General features: G+C 36.9%; 1 protein-coding gene across 1 annotated transcript; it reads right to left on the reverse strand.

Annotated features, from left to right (window-relative positions):
• Positions 1-1074: 1074 nt before the first annotated feature.
• Positions 1075-2284, reverse strand: LOC147620855 (cyclin-dependent kinase C-2-like). The gene is made up of 3 exons (XM_086825361.1): positions 2102-2284; positions 1921-2020; positions 1075-1775 (listed from the first exon to the last, which is right to left on the reverse strand). The coding sequence occupies exons 1-3, from the start codon at positions 2282-2284 to the stop codon at positions 1075-1077; spliced, it is 984 nt and encodes a 327-aa protein (XP_086681487.1).
• Positions 2285-24516: the final 22232 nt, after the last annotated feature.

Raw genomic sequence — 24516 nt, forward strand, 5'->3', positions numbered from 1 at the left:
GATCGTGGGGAGCACGATACACCTAGAATTACACCCATCATCAAAGACAGGTCTTGAGTTGATCTATATTCTAGAGAGAAGCCATTTTAATGTAAGAATCAAGGAAAAGAAGTTCAATATTAGACTTGAATTTAATCGAGGTCAAGTTTTCTACTATAACAAAGGTACTTACTCTATGAATCAGAGTTGTCTCAACATGTTTGTTTCACCCTTCATCTTTGATAATCAATTATGCATTGCCTTCAGAAAATTAATGATTAAATTATGATGGAGTATGTAGGTGAATTTCATCACAACATGATACCCAAAGTTCTCAAACATGAAGACTAGAGTGAGAATGCTAGTGTTTGCACATGAACTGTACTCTTAAACAAGTGTATGGAAACAATACTCTATTGACAAACCCTCCAAAGATAGCAAACAATCTGCACCCCACATATCTTTTTTGCTTCCATCATCCTCTTTTGACTTATCCATATACTAGACTCTTCTCATTTAAGAGCATTCAAAAGGTTGTTGTTAAGGTATGTTCACCATATAAAGAATATATGCATGACCATACTCAAGATCGAGGGGAGGGAGCTACACCTAGAATTACACCCATCATCCAAGGCAGGTCTCGGGTTGATCTATATTCTACACCTCACTAGTTTTGGTTTCTAGCATGGTTGGAGGAGGAGCCATTTTAATGTAAGAATCAAAGAAAAGGAGTTCAATATTAGACTTGAATTTAATCAAGGTCAAGTTTGCTACTCTATAACAAATGGACTTACTTTACTTACGAATCAGAGTTGTCTCAACATGTTTCTTTCAGCCTCATCTTTGATAATCAATAATGCATTGCCTTAGCAAAGGACCCAAGGCATCATAAGAAAATTAAACATATGTTAACTTCAAAAATATCCCTATATCAGAAAATTAATGATTAAATTATGATGGAGTATGTAGGTGAATTTCATCACAGCATGAGACCGAAAGTGCTCAAACATGAAGACTAGCGTGAGAATACTAGTGTTTAAACGCACATGCACTGTCCTCTTAAAGAAGGGGATGCCTTTGCTGCTGCTGCTGCTGCTACAGTTGATGAGACGCTTGGTGGTCGAACCTAGGCCGGAGGTCGCTGGGAGAACAAGGGAGAGGTTCGGTCCAAAAATAGTCGGCGTCCAGGGCTTCCGTCGCAGTGATCCGGTGGCGAGGATCAAGCGTGAGAAAGCGTTGAAGGAGATCCACCGTGTGACGTCCGAAACACCCGAGCATCTCTTTGATTCTGCTCTTGCAGAGGTTGGTATTGCTTGGCTGTGCGTAGTTTGCATACAAAGGAAGCTGTGTCACGCCTGGCCAGCTGACTTCGTCTGGAGACCCACACAGCTTATAAATGAGAACAATCTGCTCAGCTTCAGTTCTGCCAGGGAGCATGGGCCTTCGCAGCAGAAGCTCTCCGAGCACGCACCCCACCGACCACATGTCCACCGCTGCTCCATACTGCGTTGAGCCCAAGAGTAGCTCTGGAGGCCTGTACCAGAGGGTGACTACTTCGTTGCTCATCATAGCACCGCCCGGCTGCACGCCTTGCAAGTCAAACGGAAGTGTGACCGTGTCTGCGAATGACCTCGCCAGTCCGAAGTCCGCCAGCTTCAAGATGCCCTTGTTGTTGACGAGTATGTTGGAGGTTTTGATGTCCCTGTGCAGGACTTTTTTGAGGTGACAAAAATGGAGCCCCATTAGCAACTGCTTCATGCAGCACTTCACCTCTGCTTCGTGGAACCTCACACGTCCTGGGGCATCATCATCAGCAAAGGAATTAGAAATAAAAACACACACAGAAGACCACTTCCCATCATCGACGTATCAAAGGAATGTAGTGCGGTTTCGAGAGAAATTAGCCCATCATGCATGTTTGTATAAGTTACTACGTCTGACCTAACAAGCCTGCCAGGTCATGCTGCATGTATTCCGACAACACGCACACGGCGCCTTGCAGGCCAAGCCCTACTGGGGACGATCCTGTCTCCACCAACACCTATTTGAGCGTGATAACGTTGGGGTGTTTCAGCGCCTGCAAGAGTTTTATCTCCCGGATGGCGTTCAAAGGGAAGCCGACATCATCATCATTTTCAGAAGTCTTCAGTTTCTTCACCGCCACGATCTCTCCCGTCGATTTGTTCTTAGCTCTGAACACCTCGCCATAGGTGCCCTCGCCGATCTTTTCCATCTTCTGGTAAGCCGACTGCAAGCTCCTGGACAGCCCGGCCTCTTGCAGGCTTAACACATTCTTGCAGGCCATATCAGCTTCTTACCAACGCCTGCCTTCGTGCTGCTGTTTTTTGGCCGACCACCCAGCTTCTCGCTCAAGTCGGGTGTGGTGAGTTTTTGTTTCTATTCTTCGGTTCCAGTTGCAATACATTTCTCTTCAGTTTCATGACCATGACCATGACCTACAAACATGGCATTGCTATACCAAAATCTATGAGGTAAAGACAAGTATGTTAAAAGGGGCTGTATAGCAAGCCTTATACACACGCAACTCACCGTTACAAATATTGATAACTTTCTGAAGCAATATGCATCACATGCTTAAGTAACTCTACCAAAGTGAGTTATATGCTCAAAGTTGAGTGTACCTCAAAATGATCATACTCTTGTTTTAGAAACTTGCCTCTGACAACTAATTCTCAAGTTTTGAGCCCAAGGTAGTCCCTTATGGGATGAAGAATGTACTACGTTTCAAATAAGAGTAGGTCAAATAAGTGCTGCATCATAATAAAGACCAACAAGAAGCAATGTAAAATGTAAAATAAAGAGCATCCATATTCCATTAAAGGCTTCCAAACTGAACCTATAGATTTATCTTGATATGATCGACCCACGACTTGATAGAGGAAAAAGAAAGACTATCCAAAAGTAGAACGTTCTTATCGAAGGAAGATAAAGTCTAGTTTGATTTAATAGTTTGTATAAGCCATTCTCGAAGAAAGGTCTGCAACAATCGCCTCCATTTCTTCCAGCTCCAAGTCAACCATGGCCACTTTTGAATATAACACGGCCAACACAATTGAAGGAAGGCAAGATCATTATAAAACAATGTACAGTCATGAAGAAATAAAGCTTTAATTTGAGCTATACTACTAGCTTTAATGATGTAATAAACCGTTAAATACCTTGTCTTGGTGTTTTGGTTTGTCTTGAGATGTCTCTTCATGTTTAAGAAATCAAGAACAGAGAGATATTTTACAAGAGACCTAAAGAATATAAAGGTAAGAATCTAAATAATCAAAACCATCTTATACAAGTTACATGCACTCATCTTATCACCATCTATGTCATTGCATGTTGCCGGTATCCTTATTTTCCTTGAGGATCTTCATACTAAATACACACCCTAAATATGCATCACAAAATTATACCACAAGTGCTTAAGACAGTAGTTTTATTATGAAATTTCAGCAAATAAAAAAAGAAAAGAGAAGTAAAGCTATGCAGTGCTAGGCAAAGAGTTTAAGGAGAACACTGTATTCTTTTTGTAAGAAGTTTCCCACTTCCTTGTTTTTCCTAAAATTCAAAGAATATTATTTTAAAACCAAGATAAATATAAAAAGGTGATAGTTTATAAATCCAGTCGGATGCACTTACCATCATCATGTTACACCTAGCAAACTTTCTCTCCTTTTCCTTTGTCATGATACGAGTATCTTTAATGTATTTCTCAATATCTCCAACCTCTCCATAAATACCTTCGGAATGAGTGTTTTGCACTCTCCGGGCACCGCGGGGGTGGGGGGGTGGGGGGGGGGGAAATATGTAAGTGTAGCACGTGAGTTCATCATGAGGAGTATATTAGTTTAAAAAAGTTACATAATTACATTTACAAGAGGGATTTTTTAAACCAATTTTGAAAAACAGAAATGTAAGTTTATGAAGAAAAATACTATCCAAGGAGGGGCCAAGTAATTTATGCTTATTATTGATGATTGCTCATTGAAAGTTTGGATTTATCTCTTGGCTTAAAAATCTCAAGCTATCTCCCCCTTCCAAGAGTGGGTGAGTTTGGTCGAGGGTGCAACCACAAGGAAGGTTCGACAAGTCTGCTCTGACAATGGAAGAGAATCAATCTCCAAAGCCTTTCATAATTTTCTCTCACAGAAAGGTATAAGCCATCAATTTTCCACACCTCAAACTCCTCATTGGAATGGTGTGGTTAAAATGCAAGAACATGAGTGTTTATGAGATGGCCCATACCATTCTTTATCTTTCTCCCTATTTCTGGGGAGACACTGTGAGCACTATTGTTTACATCATCATCCATTATCCTACAAAGGTGTTTTCTCATATCACTCCAAGGGAGGCTTCTACTGGACATAAACCTTGTGTCTCTCATTTCAGGGTTTTTGGTTGTGATGCCTATGTTCATATCCCTGATTCTAAAAGATCCAAATTTGATCGCAAGTCTAGAAAGTTGGATATAGCTCTCAAAACAAAGCTTATAGATTATGGGATCCCTTTTGCATGCAGCCCACCATGAATATCTCACTACTTTCTCACTATGTCATGTGGCTATACCATCATCCTCTTATAGTGGGTGTTCCATCACCACTGAAACCCTCCCACTCCACTTGTGTGGGCTTGTCTTCATGGCAAGCAACACTAAGACACCTTCCCTCATGAGGCAACTCATTGAGATTCTCATATTCTAGATCTTAATCATGTGGACATGTGCGTCCCCATGTGGACTACTATCCAAGGATGAGCCAAGTAATTTATGCCTATTATTCATGATTACTCATGGAAAGTTTGGATTTATCTCTTGGCTTAAAAAACTCAAGCTATCTCCCCCTTCCAAGAGTGGATGAGTTTTGTTGAGATTGCAACCATAAGGAAGGTTCGACACGTTCCCTCTCACAATGGAAGAGAATCCATCTCCAAAGCCTTCCATAATTTTCTCTCACAGAAAGGTATAAGCCATCAATTTTCTACACCTGAAACTTTTCAGTAGAACGGTGCGGTTAAAATGCAAGAACATGAGTGTTTAGGAGATGGCCCGTACCATTCTTTATCTTTCTGCCTATTTTTGGGGAGACACTGTGAGCACTCTTATTTACATGATCATCATCCATTATCCTACAAAGGTGTTTTCTCATATCACTCCAAGGGAGACTTTTACTAGACATAAACCTTATGTCTGTCATTTCAGGGTTTTTGGTTGTGATGCCTATGTCAATATCACTGATTCCGAAAGATCCAAATTCGATTCCAAGTCTAGAAAGTGAAAATTCCTTGGATATAGCTCTCATTCCAAAGATTATGGATTATGGGATTCGGAGCCATATTCCTTGGGGATTTCTCGTGATGTTCACTTTACTGAGAGCGAGGAATCACCATGTATCCATGGATGAGAGAGATTACCATCCTTGGTGATTTCTTGTGATGTTCACTTTGTTATATTTTTTTTAGATATGCTTAATGCATTTACTATCCTTACAATATGACATTCAACAATGTGAATGTACAAAGGAAACAAGATTTGCCTTAACATCTTATGTTCTTTTTAGATATCCTTAAGCCATTTACTATCCTAACACTATGACTTTGAACCATGTGAATGTACAAAGGAAAAAGGATATTTGACTGATCTTGACATGTTATGCAACAATCACTTCCTTAAAATAAGTTGGTAAGATATTTGACTTACATATTAAAGGCTTAAGTTGCTTGCATATTTATGCATGATCAATGACACTTGTTTGAATACATTAAGACATTATCCTAATCTTTATTTTTTATAGGCCACTTCTAGAACAAAAAGTATGCATGTTATGCTAAATGATAAAGCTATGGCTGTATTGGTAAGATATACATGTTAAATGAAAGATACCTATTGATGCTTGCTTCTTTATGTGTGCTTTCTATCCTAACACCACTTATGTTTATGTTTCATAGCCTTGTGCTACAATGTCAAGTATGCATGTTGGAGTGCAAGATCTTGAACATGAGCCAAATATCTCTAAAACTCATAAGTTTCAAACAAGACTACTTGATTCACGTAACATGGTATGATGTCAATCTCTGAATTGAGGATTTTTTAGCTTTAGTTTGATAAATAAACATTTAGAACAATCAGCATTGCATCGTCTAGGGTCCTCCTATTATAACTTTACAACAAGGAGGGACTTCGATGCCAAGTCACAAAGATGGGCATACACAAATGTTGGTAAGATGCATTTGTCTATGCAGCCAACCTTATAGTAACAAAAAGGAGTGAACTTAGTACGCATGGTGCCTTTGGTAGGACCATGTTGCCACTCTCAATTTCAATTGGCCATGGACTTTGAAGGCATCCAATGTTTTGTAAGTAATCCCTTGCACCCTTTGTATCCCTTTTACCAATCAAATGGTCCCAAATATTTGTTTCCACATTCTTGATGAAGATATGCATGGGATCTAAGAGATGATTGACCTTCATGTCACACCAATATGGAAGTCAAAAGAAGATTGAGTGTCTAGACATCCCATCAGGTGTGTGGTGGATTGGGGGTGCTTCTCCATGCCTCATACACCAATGGGAGTAATGCATTCATTGAAGGGTGCCTTCACAAAGACCAAAAAGAAAGGAGAGGTACGATTATATGGCCTCAAGACACATGATTGGGACAAGATATTACACATATATAAATATCCGCTTATCCATTTTCTCTTTACGGTACATAATTTGTAGGCTCATATACTAACTTTCATTTTTTTCTATGCATAGTTTATTCTTCCAATTTCTAGAGTTGGTTGTGGAGGTGAGAGAGGATATTTACAAAATGGGAAGCTTGGTGAGGTATGAATCTTTTCTTCAATTCACTAGCTAAGTTATATTGCATATTTGCTATTCTTATGTGCTCACAAGTTATGTATTGGTAAATAGTACACATGATTGCTATGTATGTAGGTACATATGTATGTAGGTACATATCCAACAATTCTCACTAGCCAATTGCATCTTGTGGTGCATTTGGTTGATGAAGTGGTGTTGTGTGGTGTTGTTCATATTTGATGGATATTTTTCCTTGAAAGGTTCATGAAAACCTTAAAGGACTTTGTGAGACAAGTATCAAAAGGACAAAAATCTATTAAGTGAAGAGGTATAGAAAAATATGGCTACGTTTTGCTAAATAATCCTAGTGTGATCATGATTTCATACACCAATGTGAAAGTGTTTTTTTTAGTTTTTTTATTTTTTAAAGCTTTTTGGGTTTTATTTTTATATGACTCATATCACGCTTGAGGGTTTATAATTATTTATTCATGAGCTAACTATGAGTAGTACACTGGTGTGTGGTGACTTGTCCCTCGAATAGGCTCACAATCAATTATGCCTGGTGTCTAAGCTCTAACGTTGAACATGATAATGAAAGAGGCCTAGAATCACTCTAGCTCATAGTCTTCGTTCTAGCAAAGCAAAGCCTCATAAATTTCAATAGGAAGAAGAAAATGAAAGCTTATAATATCATCCTCATTAGGCACTTCAGTGTTTTCATCTGCTACTTGTAAGTTATCCTCAATGTCATGTACAAGTTGAGTGCCTTTGTATCTGCATCAATTTCAGTGTTGTCATCTACTATAGGTTCCGGTCCTTTAGGATGATGTGCTCCCATCTCTTGTTCCTATCTTGATTTAACCCCTTCACTTGGCCCTTCTTGAAATGTATCTCACACGACGAGGCAACACATGGATAACATATAGCCATTTCCAATTGTATACATCTGGATAAAAGAATTCTTTTTCCTCTAGGGGAAGACAAATGGCTCAATTCTTTGATGTAACACTTTTGATGATTTAATAGCATAGATTGACTCTTAACAAAACTTGCTTGAAGGACTTGTTAACTGACTTTGATGATGTCTTCAAGAACCCCAACATAGCCCAAGGTCACCACTACTATTGATAATATTTTTATCAATACTACTAGCACTGCTTTGTTGTCAACAGTGCTAGAATTTATCATGATGCATTGTAAATCAACTCTTGATATTTGAAGATGTCCGTAAGCTCACATTCTACTATAACATCATGCTTTTACACATAATTAGAGTGCTAGTGTGTGAATTTAAGCATTATATGTGAAGTAAGACTGTCTACATAATGATAGAATTCATATATACACATATGTTACATGGAAATGGCATCTAAAGAGATGTCTCAACTTCATCACAAAAACCCCTTGCCACCCTATCCAAAGTCTCTCAAATCCAATCAAGTACATTAGACATGCTTGTAGTTGAGTGGTGATGTCGTAGCCTCAGAGTGTCTTGCTCTTTTTCTCCTCTTTCAAGTCAACCCACTTTGCCATGCAGTGCATATATTGTACAAGTCAACCCACATTGCCATGTATTTCAATGCGAAGCCCATATGATAGTTGTAGAAAAAATACATTACTTTGCCTTTGTTGTCCTCCTTGTATATTGTTACTATCATATTACCGTGTGGTCACATCAAACACTCGAACTATGGACTCCAAAGGTCACCATTCTAGATACGTTAATGGATAAACATCTATGAAATCAAAATATAGCAATAAGAAAAAATGCATTAAACATAAAAACAGAATTAAAATTACTCAACTACTATCTTACTAAGTCATTACAGTTAGGGCGATGATAGGGTAGGTCACAGTTGAAGTCGAAGTTCTTTGTGCAGCATGAAGACATCCTCTTGTTGTTGCCTTACCTGCATTCTTTCACATTCTCTTTCTTATAATAAAATCTAACTTCCTTTGCAAATTTTCAAAGGAATCCATTAGTTCTACACATTCAAAATGTTAGCAACATAAATGGCTTGTACGTCTCTATATGGTTTTTCAACTTGTGTTGTCATTGGAAAAGAAACCCAAAAAATGAAAAGAGAACAAGCTCAAGTTTTTGGTGGAAAAGCATCAACAATAAAATAAAAAGAGCTAAAACTCAAACAATGATAAAAGGAGAAGAAATGCAAGTTTTTGGTGGGAAATGTCAAATACAATAAAGGGTGGGAAACTGTAGGATTTTAGTTTTTAGATTTTTGTTTGCAAAAATGTCTAGCGACCACCTTTGACACCCTAGCAGGAGGAGAGAGAAAGAATGATTTTGTGTTTATCTTTTGAATAAAAAATACTATGTACTTTATCTATTTTGTTCAATTGCTCTCTTTTTTGGAGGAAAATTGTTTTAATGTAGCCCCTCTCTCATTTTTTGAGATTTTTATTTTCCAAAAGCCTAAAAGGCCCCAAAACGACGTCTGAACTTTCCTAATGATACACGATCAACTTAATAGCACGTGTATGAGCTTTATGTGTGTTAATTTTTTTTGTTAACTAAATAAGTTGTAATTGTCACTTTCAAAAGATTGATTTCATTAAATGCCTATATTAATTAGGCATTATCTTTATAGTAGTTTCATATAAGAGCTTTTGTTTTGGAAACTTATTATGCTTTAGTAATGGATACTTTCCAAACTAGCTTATTGGATTTCCCTTGAAAAGTGAATCTTCTAGGTAGTAAGGATGAGCTCCTATGAATTTTTTGTAAGAATCATTATGCAACAAATTCTAATGTTGCACATTGATTCATTCCATGGGACTACTTAGTACATGGAGCCCACTATCAAACCCTATAGTACAACGCTAGAGGAGACAAGGTTTTCTTCTATAATGCTTCTTACATTGTCCCTTCATCTCATAACATGACTATGGGAGAGAATTCTTTTTCATGATCCTTTAGGGGAAGACAAATGGTTCAATTCTTTGATGTAATATTTTTGATGATTTAATTGCATAGATTGACTCTTAGCAACACTTGCTTTAAGGACTTGTTAACTGAATTTGATGATGTCTTGAAGAACCCCAACATAGCCCAAGGTAACCACTATTATCAATAATTTTCAAATCCAATCAAGTACATTAGACATGCTTGTAGTTGAGTGGTGATGTCGTAGCCTCAGAGTGTCTTGCTCGTTTTCTCCTCTTTCAAGTCAACCCACTTTGCCATGCAATGCATATATTGTACAAGTCAACCCACTTTGCCATGTATTTCAATGTGAAGCCCATATGATAGTTGTAGAAAAAATACATTACTTTGCCTTTGGTGCCCTCCTTGTATATTGTCACTATCATATTACCGTGTGGTCACATCAAACACTCAAACTATGGACTCCGAAGGTCACCATTCTAGATACGTTAATGGATAAACTTCTATGAAATCAAAATATAGCAATAAGAAAAAATGCAATAAACATCAAAACAGAATTCAAATTACTCAACTACTATCTTACTAAGTCATTACAGTTAGGGCGATGATAGGGTAGGTCACAGTTGAAGTCCAAGTTCTTTGTGCAGCATGAAGACATCCTCTTGTTGTTGCCTTACCTGCATTCTTTTACATTCTCTTTCTTATAATAAAATCTAACTTCCTTTGCAAATTTTCAAAGGAATCCATTAGTTCTATACATTCAAAATGTTAGCAACATAAATGGTATGTATCTCTCTATATGGTTTTTCGACTTGTGTTGTCATTGGAAAAGAAACTCAAAAAATGAAAAGAGAACAAGCTCAAGTTTTTGGTGGAAAAGCATCAACAATAAAATAAAAGATCTAAAACTCAAACAATGATAAAACAAGAAGAAATGCAAGTTTTTGGTGGGAAATGTCAAATACAATAAAAGGTGGGAAACTGCAGGATTTTAGCTTTTAGATTTTTGTTTGCAAAAATGTCTAGCGACCACCTTTGACACCTCTGGTGGCAGGAGGAGAGAGAAAGAATGATTTTGTGTTTATCTTTTGAATAAAAAATACTATGTACTTTATCTATTTTGTTCAATTGCTCTCTTTTTTGGAGGAAAATTGTTGCCCTCTCTCATTTTTTGAGATTTTTTTTTCCCAAAATCCTAAAAAGGCCCCAAAACGACATCTGAATTTTCCTAATGATACACGATAAACTTTATAGCACGTGTACGAGCCTTATGTGTGTTAATTTTTTTTGTTAACTAAGTAAGTTTTAATTGTCACTTTCAAAAGATTGATTTCGTTAAATGCCTATATTAATAAGGCATTATCTTTATAGTAGTTACATATAAGAGCTTTTGTTTTGGAAACTTATTATGCTTCAATAATGGATACTTTCCAAACTAGCTTATTGGATTTCCCTTGAAAAGTAAATCTTCTAGGTAGTAAGGATGAGCTCCTACGAACTTTTTGTAAGAATCATTATGCAACAAATTCTAATGTTGCACATTGATTCATTCCATGAGACTACTTAGTACATGGAGCCCACTATCAAACCCTATAGTACAACACTAGAGGAGACAAGGTTTTCTTCTATAATGCTTCTTACATTGTCCCTTCATCTCATGACATGACTATGGGAGAGAATTCTTTTTCACGATCCTTTAGGGGAAGACAAATGGCTCAATTCTTTGATGTAATATTTTTGATGATTTAATAGCATAGACTTGTTAACTGAATTTGATGATGTCTTGAAGAACCCCAACATAGCCCAAGGTAACCACTATTATCAATAATATTTTTATCAATACTACTAGCACTGCTTTGTTGTCAACAATGCCAAAATTTATCATGACTCATTTGTAAATCAACTCTTGAGATTTGAAGATGTTCATAAGCTCAAATTCTACTATAACATCATGCTTTTCCACATAATTAGAGTGCTAGTGTGTGAATTCAGGCATTATATGTGAAGTAAAAGTGTCTACATAATGATAGAAATTACATATACACATATGTTACATGGAAATGGCATCCAAAGAGATATCTCAACTTCATTAAAAAAACCATCATCCCCCTCACCACCCTATCCAAAGTCTCTCAAATCCAATCAAGTACATTAGGCATGCTTGTAGTCGAGTGGTGATTTCATAGCCTCAGAGTGTCTTTCTCTTTTTCTCCTCTTTCAAGTCAATCTACTTTGCCATGCAGTGGATATATTGTACAAGTCAACCCACTTTGCCATGTATTGCAATGTGAATCCCATACAATAATGAAAGAGGCCTGGAATAACTCTAGCTCTCATAGTCTTCGTTCTATAGTCAAGTGAAGGCTCATACATTTCAATAGTAAGAAGAAAATGAAAACTTAAAATATCATCTTCATTAGGTACTTCAATGTCTTCATCAGCTACTCGTAGGTCATTCTCAATGCCATGTACAAGTTGAGTGCCTTTCCTATTTGCATCCATTTTACTGTAGTCATCTACTATAGGTTATGGTCCTTTACGATGATGTGCTCCCATCTCTTGTTTCTATCTTGATCTAACCCCTTCACTTAGCCTTTCTTGAAATGTATCCCTATACGAGGCAACACATGGATAACATATAGCCATTTCCAATTGTATACATGTGGATAAAAGAATTCTTTTTCCTCTAGGGGAAGACAAATGGCTCAATTCTTTGATGTAACACTTTTGATGATTTAATAGCATAGATTGACTCTTAACAAAACTTGCTTGAAGGACTTGTTAACTGACTTCGCTGATGTCTTCAAGAACCCCAACATAGCCCAAGGTCACCACTACTATTGATAATATTTTTATCAATACTACTAGCATTGCTTTGCTGTCAACAGTGCTAGAATTTATCATGATGCGTCAATAAGCTCACATTCTACTATAACATCATGCTTTTACACATAATTAGAGTGCTAGTGTGTGAATTTAAGCATTATATGTGAAGTAAAACTGTCTACATAATGATAGAATTCACATATACACATATGTTACATGGAAATGGCATCCAAAGAGATATCTCAACTTCATCACAAAAACCATCATCCCCCTCGCCACCCTATCCAAAGTCTCTCAAATCCAATCAAGTACATTATACATGCTTGTAGGTGAGTGGTGATGTCGTAGCCTCAGAGTGTCTTGCTCGTTTTCTCCTCTTTCAAGTCAACCCACTTTGCCATGTAGTGCATATATTGTACAAGTCAACCCACTTTGATGTATTTCAATGCAAAGCCCATATGATAGTTGTAGAAAAAATGCATTACTCTACCTTTGTTGTCCTCCTTGTATATTGTTACTATCATATTACCGTGTCGTCACATCAAACACTCGAACTATGGACTCCGAAGGTCACCATTCTAGATACGTTAATGGATAAACATCTATGAAATCAAAATATAGCAATAAGAAAAAATGCAATAAACATCAAAACAGAATTAAAATTACTCAACTACTATCTTACTAAGTCATTACAGTTAGGGCGATGATAGGGTAGGTCACAGTTGAAGTCGAAGTTCTTTGTGCAGCATGAAGACATCCTCTTGTTGTTGCCTTACCTGCATTCTTTCACATTGTCTTTCTTATAATAAAATCTAACTTCCTTTGCAAATTTTCAAAGGAATCCATTAGCTCTACACATTCAAAATGTTAGCAACATAAATGGCTTGTACCTCTCTATATGGTTTTTCGACTTGTGTTGTCATTGGAAAAGAAACTCAAAAAATGAAAAGAGAACAAGCTCAAGTTTTTGGTGGAAAAGTATCAACAATAAAATAAAAGATCTAAAACTCAAACAATGATAAAACGAGAAGAAATGCAAGTTTTTTGGTGGGGAATGTCAAATACAATAAAAGGTGGGAAACTGCAGGATTTTAGCTTTTAGATTTTTGTTTGCAAAAATGTCTAACCTTTGACACCTGTGGGGCAGGAGGAGAGAGAAAGAATGATTTTGTGTTTATCTTTTGAATAAAAAATACTATGTACTTTATCTATTTTGTTCAATTGCTCTCTTTTTTGGAGGAAAATTGTTGCCCTCTCTCATTTTTTGAGATTTTTTTTTCCCAAAAGCCTAAAAAGGCCCCAAAACGACGTCTGAATTTTCCTAATGATACACGATAAACTTTATAGCACGTGTACGAGCCTTATGTGTGTTAATTTTTTTTGTTAACTAAATAAGTTTTAATTGTCACTTTCAAAAGATTGATTTCCTTAAATGCCTATATTAATAAGGCATTATCTTTATAGTAGTTTCATATAAGAGCTTTTGTTTTGGAAACTTATTATGCTTCAATAATGGATACTTTCCAAACTAGCTTATTGGATTTCCCTTGAAAAGTAAATCTTCTAGGTAGTAAGGATGAGCTCCTACGAATTTTTTGTAAGAATCATTATGCAACAAATTCTAATGTTGCACATTGATTCATTCCATGAGACTACTTAGTACATGGAGCCCACTATCAAACCCTATAGTACAACACTAGAGGAGACAAGGTTTTCTTCTATAATGCTTCTTACATTGTCCCTTCATCTCATGACATGACTATGGGAGAGAATTCTTTTTCACGATCCTTTAGGGGAAGACAAATGGCTCAATTCTTTGATGTAATATTTTTGATGATTTAATAGCATAGACTTGTTAACTGAATTTGATGATGTCTTGAAGAACCCCAACATAGCCCAAGGTAACCACTATTATCAATAATATTTTTATCAATACTACTAGCACTGCTTTGTTGTCAACAATGCCAGAATTTATCATGACTCATTTGTAAATCAACTCTTGAGATTTGAAGATGTTCATAAGCTCACATTCTACTATAACATCATGCTTTTCCACATAATTAGAGTGCTAGTGTGTGAATTCAGGCATTATATGTGAAGTAAAAGTGTCTACATAATGATGGAAATTACATATACACATATGTTACATGGAAATGGCATCCAAAGAGATATCTCAACTTCATTAAAAAAACCATCATCCCCCTCACCACCCTATCCAAAGTCTCTCAAATCCAATCAAGTACATTAGGCATGCTTGTAGTCGAGTGGTGATGTCATAGCCTCAGAGTGTCTTTCTCTTTTTCTCCTCTTTCAAGTCAATCTACTTTGCCATGCAGTGGATATATTGTACAAGTCAACCCACTTTGCCATGTATTGCAATGTGAATCCCATACAATAATGAAAGAGGCCTGGAATAACTCTAGCTCTCATAGTCTTCGTTCTATAGTCAAGTGAAGGCTCATACATTTCAATAGTAAGAAGAAAATGAAAACTTAAAATATCATCTTCATTAGGTACTTCAATGTCTTCATCAGCTACTCGTAGGTCATTCTCAATGTCATGTACAAGTTGAGTGCCTTTCCTATTTGCATCCATTTTACTGTAGTCGTCTACTATAGGTTATGGTCCTTTAGGATGATGTGCTCCCATCTCTTGTTTCTATCTTGATCTAACCCCTTCACTTAGCCTTTCTTGAAATGTATCCCTATACGAGGCAACACATGGATAACATATAGCCATTTCCAATTGTATACATCTGGATAAAAGAATTCTTTTTCCTCTAGGGGAAGACAAATGGCTCAATTCTTTGATGTAACACTTTTGATGATTTAATAGCATAGATTGACTCTTAACAAAACTTGCTTGAAGGACTTGTTAACTGACTTCGCTGATGTCTTCAAGAACCCCAACATAGCCCAAGGTCACCACTACTATTGATAATATTTCTATCAATACTACTAGCATTGCTTTGTTGTCAACAGTGCTAGAATTTATCATGATGCGTCAATAAGCTCACATTCTACTATAACATCATGCTTTTACACATAATTAGAGTGCTAGTGTGTGAATTTAAGCATTATATGTGAAGTAAAACTGTCTACATAATGATAGAATTCACATATACACATATGTTACATGGAAATGGCATCCAAAGAGATATCTCAACTTCATCACAAAAACCATCATCCCCTCGCCACCCTATCCAAAGTCTCTCAAATCCAATCAAGTACATTATACATGCTTGTAGTTGAGTGGTGATGTCGTAGCCTTAGAGTGTCTTGCTCGTTTTCTCCTCTTTCAAGTCAACCCACTTTGCCATGCAGTGCATATATTGTACAAGTCAACCCACTTTGCCATGTATTTGAATGCAAAGCCCATATGATAGTTGTAGAAAAAATACATTACTCTACCTTTGTTGTCCTCCTTGTATATTGTTACTATCATATTACCCTGTGGTCACATCAAACACTCGAACTATGGACTCCGAAGGTCACCATTCTAGATACGTTAATGGATAAACATCTATGAAATCAAAATATAGCAATAAGAAAAAATGCAATAAACATCAAAACAGAATTAAAATTACTCTTACTAAGTCATTACAGTTAGGGCGATGATAGGGTAGGTCACAGTTGAAGTCGAAGTTCTTTGTGCAGCATGAAGACATCCTCTTGTTGTTGCCTTACCTGCATTCTTTCACATTGTCTTTCTTATAATAAAATCTAACTTCCTTTGCAAATTTTCAAAGGAATCCATTAGCTCTACACATTCAAAATGTTAGCAACATAAATGGCTTGTACCTCTCTATATGGTTTTTCGACTTGTGTTGTAATTGGAAAAGAAACTCAAAAAATGAAAAGAGAACAAGCTCAAGTTTTTGGTGGAAAAGCATCAACAATAAAATAAAAGATCTAAAACTCAAACAATGATAAAACGAGAAGAAATGCAAGTTTTTGGTGGGAAATGTCAAATACAATAAAAGGTGGGAAACTGCAGGATTTTAGCTTTTAGATTTTTGTTTGCAAAAATGTCTAGCGACCACCTTTGACACCTGTGGGGCAGGAGGAGAGAGAAAGAATGATTTTGTGTTTATCTTTTGAATAAAAAATACTATGTACTTTATCTATTTTGTTCAATTGCTCTCTTTTTTGGAGGAAAATTATTCCCCTCTCTCATTTTTTGAGATTTTTTTTTTCCAAAAGCCTAAAAAGGCCCCAAAACGACGTCTGAATTTTCCTAATGATACACGATAAACTTTATAGCATGTGTACGAGCCTTATGTGTGTTAATTTTTTTTGTTAACTAAATAAGTTTTAATTGTCACTTTCAAAAGATTGATTTCATTAAATGCCTATATTAATAAGGCATTATCTTTATAGTAGTTTCATATAAGAGCTTTTGTTTTGGAAACTTATTATGCTTCAATAATGGATACTTTCCAAACTAGCTTATTGGATTTCCCTTGAAAAGTAAATCTTCTAGGTAGTAAGGATGAGCTCCTACGAATTTTTTGTAAGAATCATTATGCAACAAATTCTAATGTTGCACATTGATTCATTCCATGAGACTACTTAGTACATGGAGCCCACTATCAAACCCTATAGTACAACACTAGAGGACACAAGGTTTTCTTCTATAATGCTTCTTACATTGTCCCTTCATCCCATAACATGACTATGGGAGAGAATTCTTTTTCACGATTAGGGGAAGACAAATGGCTCAATTCTTTGATGTAATATTTTTGATGATTTAATAGCATAGATTGACTCTTAGCAACACTTGCTTTAAGGACTTGTTCTGAATTTGATGATGTCTTGATGAACCCCAACATAGCCCAAGGTAACCACTATTATCAATAATATTTTTATCAATACTACTAGCACTGCTCTAATGTCAACAATGCCAAAATTTATCATGACTCGTTTGTAAATCAACTCTTGAGATTTGAAGATGTTCATAAGCTCACATTCTACTATAACATCATGCTTTTCCACATAATTAGAGTGCTAGTGTGTGAATTCAGGCATTATATGTGAAGTAAAAGTGTCTACATAATGATAGAAATTACATATACACATATGTTACATGGAAATGGCATCCAAAGAGATATCTCAACTTCATTAAAAAAACCATCATCCCCCTCACCACCCTATCCAAAGCCTCTCAAATCCAATCAAGTACATTAGGCATGCTTGTAGTCGAGTGGTGATGTCATAGCCTCAGAGTGTCTTTCTCTTTTTCTCCTCTTTCAAGTCAATCTACTTTGCCATGCAGTGGATATATTGTACAAGTCAACCCACTTTGCCATGTATTGCAATGTGAATCCCATACAATAATGAAAGAGGCCTGGAATAACTCTAGCTCTTATAGTCTTCGTTCTATAGTCAAGTGAAGCCTCATACATTTCAATAGAAAGAAGAAAATGAAAGCTTAGTAACACTTTTGATGATTTAATAGCATAGACTGACTCTTAACAAAACTTGATTGAAGGACTTGTTAACTGACTTCGATGATGTCTTCAAGGACCCCAACATAGCCCAAGGTCACCACTACTATTGATAATATTTTTATCAATACTACTAGCATTGCTTTGTTGTCAACAGTGCTAGAATTTATCATGATGCGTCCATAAGCTCACATTCTACTATAACATCATGCTTTTACACATAATTAGAGTGCTAGTGTGTGAATTTAAGCATTATATGTGAAGTAAAACTGTCTACATAATGATAGAATTCACATATACACATATGTTACATGGAAATGGCATCCAAAGAGATATCTCAACTTCATCACAAAAACCATCAATTCCCTCACCACCCTATCCAAAGTCTCTCAAATCCAATCAAGTACATTAGACATGCTTGTAGGTGAGTGGTGATGTCGTAGCCTCAGAATGTCTTGCTCGTTTTCTCCTCTTTCAAGTCAACCCACTTTGCCATGCAGTGCATATATTGTACAAGTCAACCCACTTTGCCATGTTTTTCAATGCAAAGCCCATATGATAGTTGTAGAAAAAATACATTACTCTGCCTTTGTTGTCCTCCTTGTATATTGTTACTATCATATTACCGTGTGGTCACATCAAACACTCGAACTATCATATTACCATGTGGTCACATCAAACACTCGAACTATGGACTCCGAAGGTCACCATTCTAGATACGTTAATGGATAAACATCTATGAAAATCAAAATATAGCAATAAGAAAAAATGCAATAAACATCAAAACGGAATTAAAATTACTCAACTACTATCTTACTAAGTCATTACAGTTAGGGCGATGATAGGGTAGGTCACAGTTGAAGTCGAAGTTCTTTGTGCAGCATGAAGACATCCTCTTGTTGTTGCCTTACCTGCATTCTTTCACATTGTCTTTCTTATAATAAAATCTAACTTCCTTTGTAAATTTTCAAAGGAATCCATTAGCTCTACACATTCAAAATGTTAGCAACATAAATGGCTTGTACCTCTCTATATGGTTTTTCGACTTGTGTTGTCATTGGAAAAGAAACTCAAAAAATGAAAAGAGAACAAGCTCAAGTTTTTGGTGGAAAAGCATCAACAATAAAATAAAAGATCTAAAACTCAAATAATGATAAAATGAGAAGAAATGCAAGTTTTTGGTGGGAAATGTCAAATACAATAAAAGGTGGGAAACTGCAGGATTTTAGCTTTTAGATTTTTGTTTGCAAAAATGTCTAGCGACCACCTTTGACACCTGTGGGGCAGGAGGAGAGAGAAAGAATGATTTTGTGTTTATCTTTTGAATAAAAAATACTATGTACTTTATCTATTTTGTTCAATTGCTCTCTTTTTTGGAGGAAAATTGTTGCCCTCTCTCATTTTTTGAGATTTTTATTTTCCACAAGCCTAATAAGGCCCCAAAATGACGTTTGAATTTTCCTAATGATACACGATAAACTTTATAGCACGTGTACGAGCCTTATGTGTGTTAATTTTTTTTGTTAACTAAATAAGTTTTAATTGTCACTTTCAAAAGATTGATTTCGTTAAATGCCTATATTAATAAGGCATTATCTTTATGGTAGTTTCATATAAGAGCTTTTGCTTTGGAAACTTATTATGCTTCGGTAATGGATACTTTCCAAACTAGCTTATTGGATTTCCCTTGAAAAGTAAATCTTCTAGGTAGTAAGGATGAGCTCCTACGAATTTTTTGTAAGAATCATTATGCAACAAATTCTAATGTTGCACATTGATTCATTCCATGAGACTACTTAGTACATGGAGCCCACTATCAAACCCTATAGTACAACACTAGAGGAGACAAGGTTTTCTTCTATAATGCTTCTTACATTGTCCCTTCATCTCATAACATGACTATGGGAGAGAATTCTTTTTCACGATTAGGGGAAGACAAATGGCTCAATTCTTTGATGTAATATTTTTGATGATTTAATAGCATAGATTGACTCTTAGCAACACTTGCTTTAAGGACTTGTTAACTTAATTTGATGATGTCTTGAAGAACCCCAACATAGCCCAAGGTAACCACTATTATCAATAATATTTTTATCAATACTACTAGCACTGCTTTGTTGTCAACAATGCCAGAATTTATCATGACTGGTTTGTAAATCAACTCTTGAGATTTGAAGATGTTCATAAGCTCACATTCTACTATAACATCATGCTTTTCCACATAATTAGAGTGCTAGTGTGTGAATTCAGGCATTATATGTGAAGAGATATCTCAACTTCATTACAAAAACCATCATCCCCCTCACCACCCGATCCAAATTCTCTCAAATCCAATCAAGTACATTAGGCATGCTTGTAATTGAGTGGTGATGTCATAGCCTCAGAGTGATGGGTATTTCACAAAAAGGTCCTTAGCAACCTCCACTAGGTTACATGGAGCACGTCCAAGAAAAAGGAATCCTCGGCCCATCAACTTCTTCCCATCTATTTATTGCATAAACTTCTGAGAAATTTTGATTTGCAAATTAGCTGGAGAGATCAATCATGGGGTGGAGTAAATGGCTAACTCGTCAAGATCATAACTCAAAGTCTGCGGGTTCAAACCCCTGCACGCAATGTCATTAGCAATTTAAAAAAATAAAGATTGTCATATAATAATGCTTAAGAATGGGAAACATTCCTTTCTTTTAACAGTAGGAAATCAGTAACAAAGAATCTGGTTTTTATTGGCCAGATGATTAAGCAGGGTTTGCAGGTCTAGTTTAACCCTGATGGCTATTATGTACAAGACTTTAAAGATAAGTGTAGGTTGGTCGCAAAAGGCAACAAAGTGGGCAAAATGTTTACATTGAATGTAAATATGCCTGAAGTGAGTGCTGCAATGTTTGCAAATGGTTCAGGAGTTGTTACAGATACAGACATTTGGCATAAGATAATTGGGCATGTAAATGTGCAAAGAATGAAGTCTATGTAGACTAAAAAAATTGTGACAGGGCTACCTAAGTTTAAAGTTGAAGGTATGCAGAAAGTATGTGACTCATGTCGATTTAGAAAGCAAACAAAGCATGTATTTCCACATGACAGAAATGTGAGCAAGAATGTACTAGATATTGTGCATTCAGATGTGTGGGTTCTGTGAAGACTATGTCTATGGTGGGTGGCTGCAGGTACTACATCACATTCACTGATCTGTGACCACACGAGAAAAGTGTGGGTGTATTTCATGAAGGAGAAGAGTGAAGTGTTTATTCATTTTCAGAATTTTAGAGTGATGGTTGAAAAACAGACACAAAAGCATGTGAAGTGCCTAAGGTCAGATGATGGAGGGGGAGAATACTTCTCCAATGAGTTCTCTAAATTCTTACGAAAGAATGGCATTCAGAGACAATTTACACGTAGATATACTCCGCAGCAAAATGGAGTTGCTGAGCAAAAAATAGACACATTGCAGAGAGATAGCACGAGCATTAACAGTAGAGAAGAATATGCGGCATAGCTATTGGGCTGAGGCTGTATCTACAACAGTTTACATCATGAACAGGACTCCTACTGCAGCCATACATGATGTAATGCCAGAGGAGAAATTTAATGGCAAGAAACCTGATTCGTCTCACTTAATTTTTTTGGGATGTATTGCATATGTGCATGTGCCATATGAGTTGCGTACTAAGCTGGATCCAAATGCAAAAAATGTGTGTTTATTGGGAATTCCCTTGAGCAAGAGGGATATAGATGCTATAATCTTGCTACACGTGAATCGAGGGTAAGTAGGGATGTTGTGTTTGATGAGATGAGTAGCTGGTGTGCTACTAAAAAAGATGCTATTAGGGTTGATGTAAGTGGAAATGTAGTTGCACAGAATGCAAGTCAGCAATCACAGCCATTTAGTGGACTAGGAGAGTCCTCATCCATCGGTTTTGTTGATAGACCATGGAGTGGCTGGCTACGTCATAATACCAGTCCTAGAAATGTTGTTGGTACATCACATAAAGGCAGAGAGAAAGTGGTTAAGCCCCTTGGTATGCCTGATATTTCTGCACGGCATTCTCTTATTGATGGAGAGTCTAGTGGCTCGGAGATGAGCCTCGATAAGGAGCTTGGGATTCCAGCAATGAGGACACCTGGTGTGAAGAAGGCTATGGAAGCCATGAATGCAAAGTTATGAAGATCTGGGAGAGTCAAAAATCCTATGCAGACATCACTATGCTTATATGGCAAAAGTTGTGCAGGTTGTAGAACCCACATGTTTTGATGAGGCTATTGGAAATGTGTGTTGGGAGAAAGATCTGGATGAGGAGATGGATGCATTGTATGGAAATGAGACTTGGGATTTGGTGCCATTGCCTGAAGGCAAGAAAGCTATTGGCTGTAAGTGGGTGTATAAGGTGAAACATAGCAGTGATGGTAGCATAAGCAGGTATAAGGCTAGATTGGTAGAGCTAAAGGATATGTGCAGACACATGGGATTGATTATGAGGAGACATTTGCCCTGGTTGCAAAGATAGTAATTTTGAGAGTTGTGATTGTGGCGACTGCACAGCTGAAGGCTGGTTTTTACATCAAATGGATGTAAAAAATGTGTTCTTGCATGAAGACTTGCCAGAAGAAGTGTATATGGATCAGCCACCGTGTTTTGAGGTACAGGTCACCCAGAGTATGTATGTAAGCTTCGTAAGGCTTTGTATGGGCTAAAGCAAGCTCCATGAGCATGGCATGACAAGATTGCTTAGTATCTTATCACTATTGGTTTTCATATGGCAGATGCAGATCACTCTTTGTATGTGTGCAAGAGTGATAAGGATATTGTGATCATCACCATATATGTAGATGTATTGTTGGGGGTGACAACTTGGATGACATTGAGCTTGTGAAAAGTCTTCTCAAAAGGAAGTTTGAGATGAAGGATTTGGGAGATCTACACTAATTTTTGAAAATTGAGATCCTTCACACACCTGGGCGTATTTAGCGCACAGTATGTATTGGACATGTTGTCCAAGTATGGGTTGGCCAATTGTAAGTCAATCTCGGTGCCATTAGATTAAAATGGCAAGCTTAGTGCGGATGCAGGTTACGTGTTGGAGGATCCCACTATTTATATATAGGAAGATTGTGGGGAGTTTGATCTATGTCACGATCAACAAGCCAAATTAGAGTTACACTGTTGGATTAAAGAGTCAGTTTATGCAAGTTCCGGGCAAACCACATTTTGATAGTGTGCGGTGCACACTTCGGTATTTGAGGGTCACTGTTGATTATGCATTGTTTTATGTAGCAGGTATACCATTGGAGCTATATGGGTACACAAATGCAGATTGGGCAGGTAGCATCTCAGACAGGAGATCTACCAGTGGATTTATGTTTTCATTGGGGAGTGATGCTGTGACATGGAGTAGCAAGAAGCAACCCGCAGTTGCCTTGTCAAGTACAGAGGAGTTGCGGTGGTAGCATGTCAGGTAGCTTGGTTACGCAATCTACTTTGCTGATTTAGGGTTGCACGTGGAGAGACAGGTTCTCATATATGGTGACAATCTTAGCAATATATAGTTGGCCAAGAACCCAATTTTCCATGCATGTCAGGTAGCTTGGTTACGCAATCTACTTTGCTGATTTAGGGTTGCACGTGGACTCCACGTGGAGAGAAAGGTTCTCATATATGGTGACAATCTTAGCAATATATAGTTGGCCAAGAACCCAATTTTCCATGCATGGACGAAAACACATTGAGGTACATTACTACTTCATTAGGGAGAGATTCTTGGCGGGCAACATCAACTTAGCCTACGTCAGCACACAGGATCAGGTCACTAAAATCTTCACGAAGGCCTTGCGAGCTAAGAAGCTCTGCAGATTTCGAGATATGCTTGGAGTTCATGAGTTGGAATTGAGCTTGAGGAGGAGTGTTGAGATGTTAAGCTCAACATGAGCTGACACTCACGAGATGCCTACATGACTGTTCGACATTTACATCACTAGTTTGGCGGGTTTGGTAGCTTGCACTGACATATCTTCGCGAGAGATTCTACAGCTGGACTACACTAACTAGTCCACAGCTACCTACTCCTCTTCGCTTATTCACATTATGGACTGCTTGTATATAATCTATTATGTGTGTTAGTCACTTTATCTTCTTTGTAGACCTCTTTTGTTGTGTGAAGAAGAAGAAGAATTTTCAGCCTCTCACCTTGTGTGTTCTCTTCTAGGGTTTGTGTGAGTGTGTGTGTGCTTGCAAGAGCTCAAGCTCTCCTCCCTTGCATCTTTTCACTTAGTGTGGCTACAAAATATTACAAAAAAGGCACGATCAAAGGCCATTGTTAACCAATGTGGTTTACAATGGAAAACAAGCTAAAATCAAATAGAGTATCTACTCTTTACCAAAAAAGTTAGGGCAATATTAGAAAAGTGGCAAATAGATTAGCCACAAATGGCTGGTCAAGGCTCTTCATCATATAGAAGAAGCTTGTTCTGAAGTCCTTTTTGTCAATTTATACAGAGTTTCATCTACTTCATGTAAAAGGTGGACCAATCTTCTTAAAGTCTTAATTT

The sequence above is a fragment of the Cibotium barometz genome, chromosome 31 (genome assembly GCF_041138505.1).
Source record: "Cibotium barometz isolate CiBa-2024 chromosome 31, ASM4113850v1, whole genome shotgun sequence".
Taxonomy (NCBI): domain Eukaryota; kingdom Viridiplantae; phylum Streptophyta; class Polypodiopsida; order Cyatheales; family Cibotiaceae; genus Cibotium; species Cibotium barometz.

Excerpts from the sequence above, each read along its gene's own strand:
- LOC147620855 (XM_086825361.1), bottom strand. The coding sequence starts at position 2,284 with ATGGCCTGCAAGAATGTGTTAAGCCTGCAAGAGGCCGGGCTGTCCAGG. Across the intron at positions 2,021-2,101 it reads CTTCTGAAAATGATGATGAT|GTGTTGGTGGAGACAGGATC; the intron begins GTCGGCTTCCCT and ends ACGCTCAAATAG. Across the intron at positions 1,776-1,920 it reads TGACCTGGCAGGCTTGTTAG|GACGTGTGAGGTTCCACGAA; the intron begins GTCAGACGTAGT and ends ATGATGCCCCAG.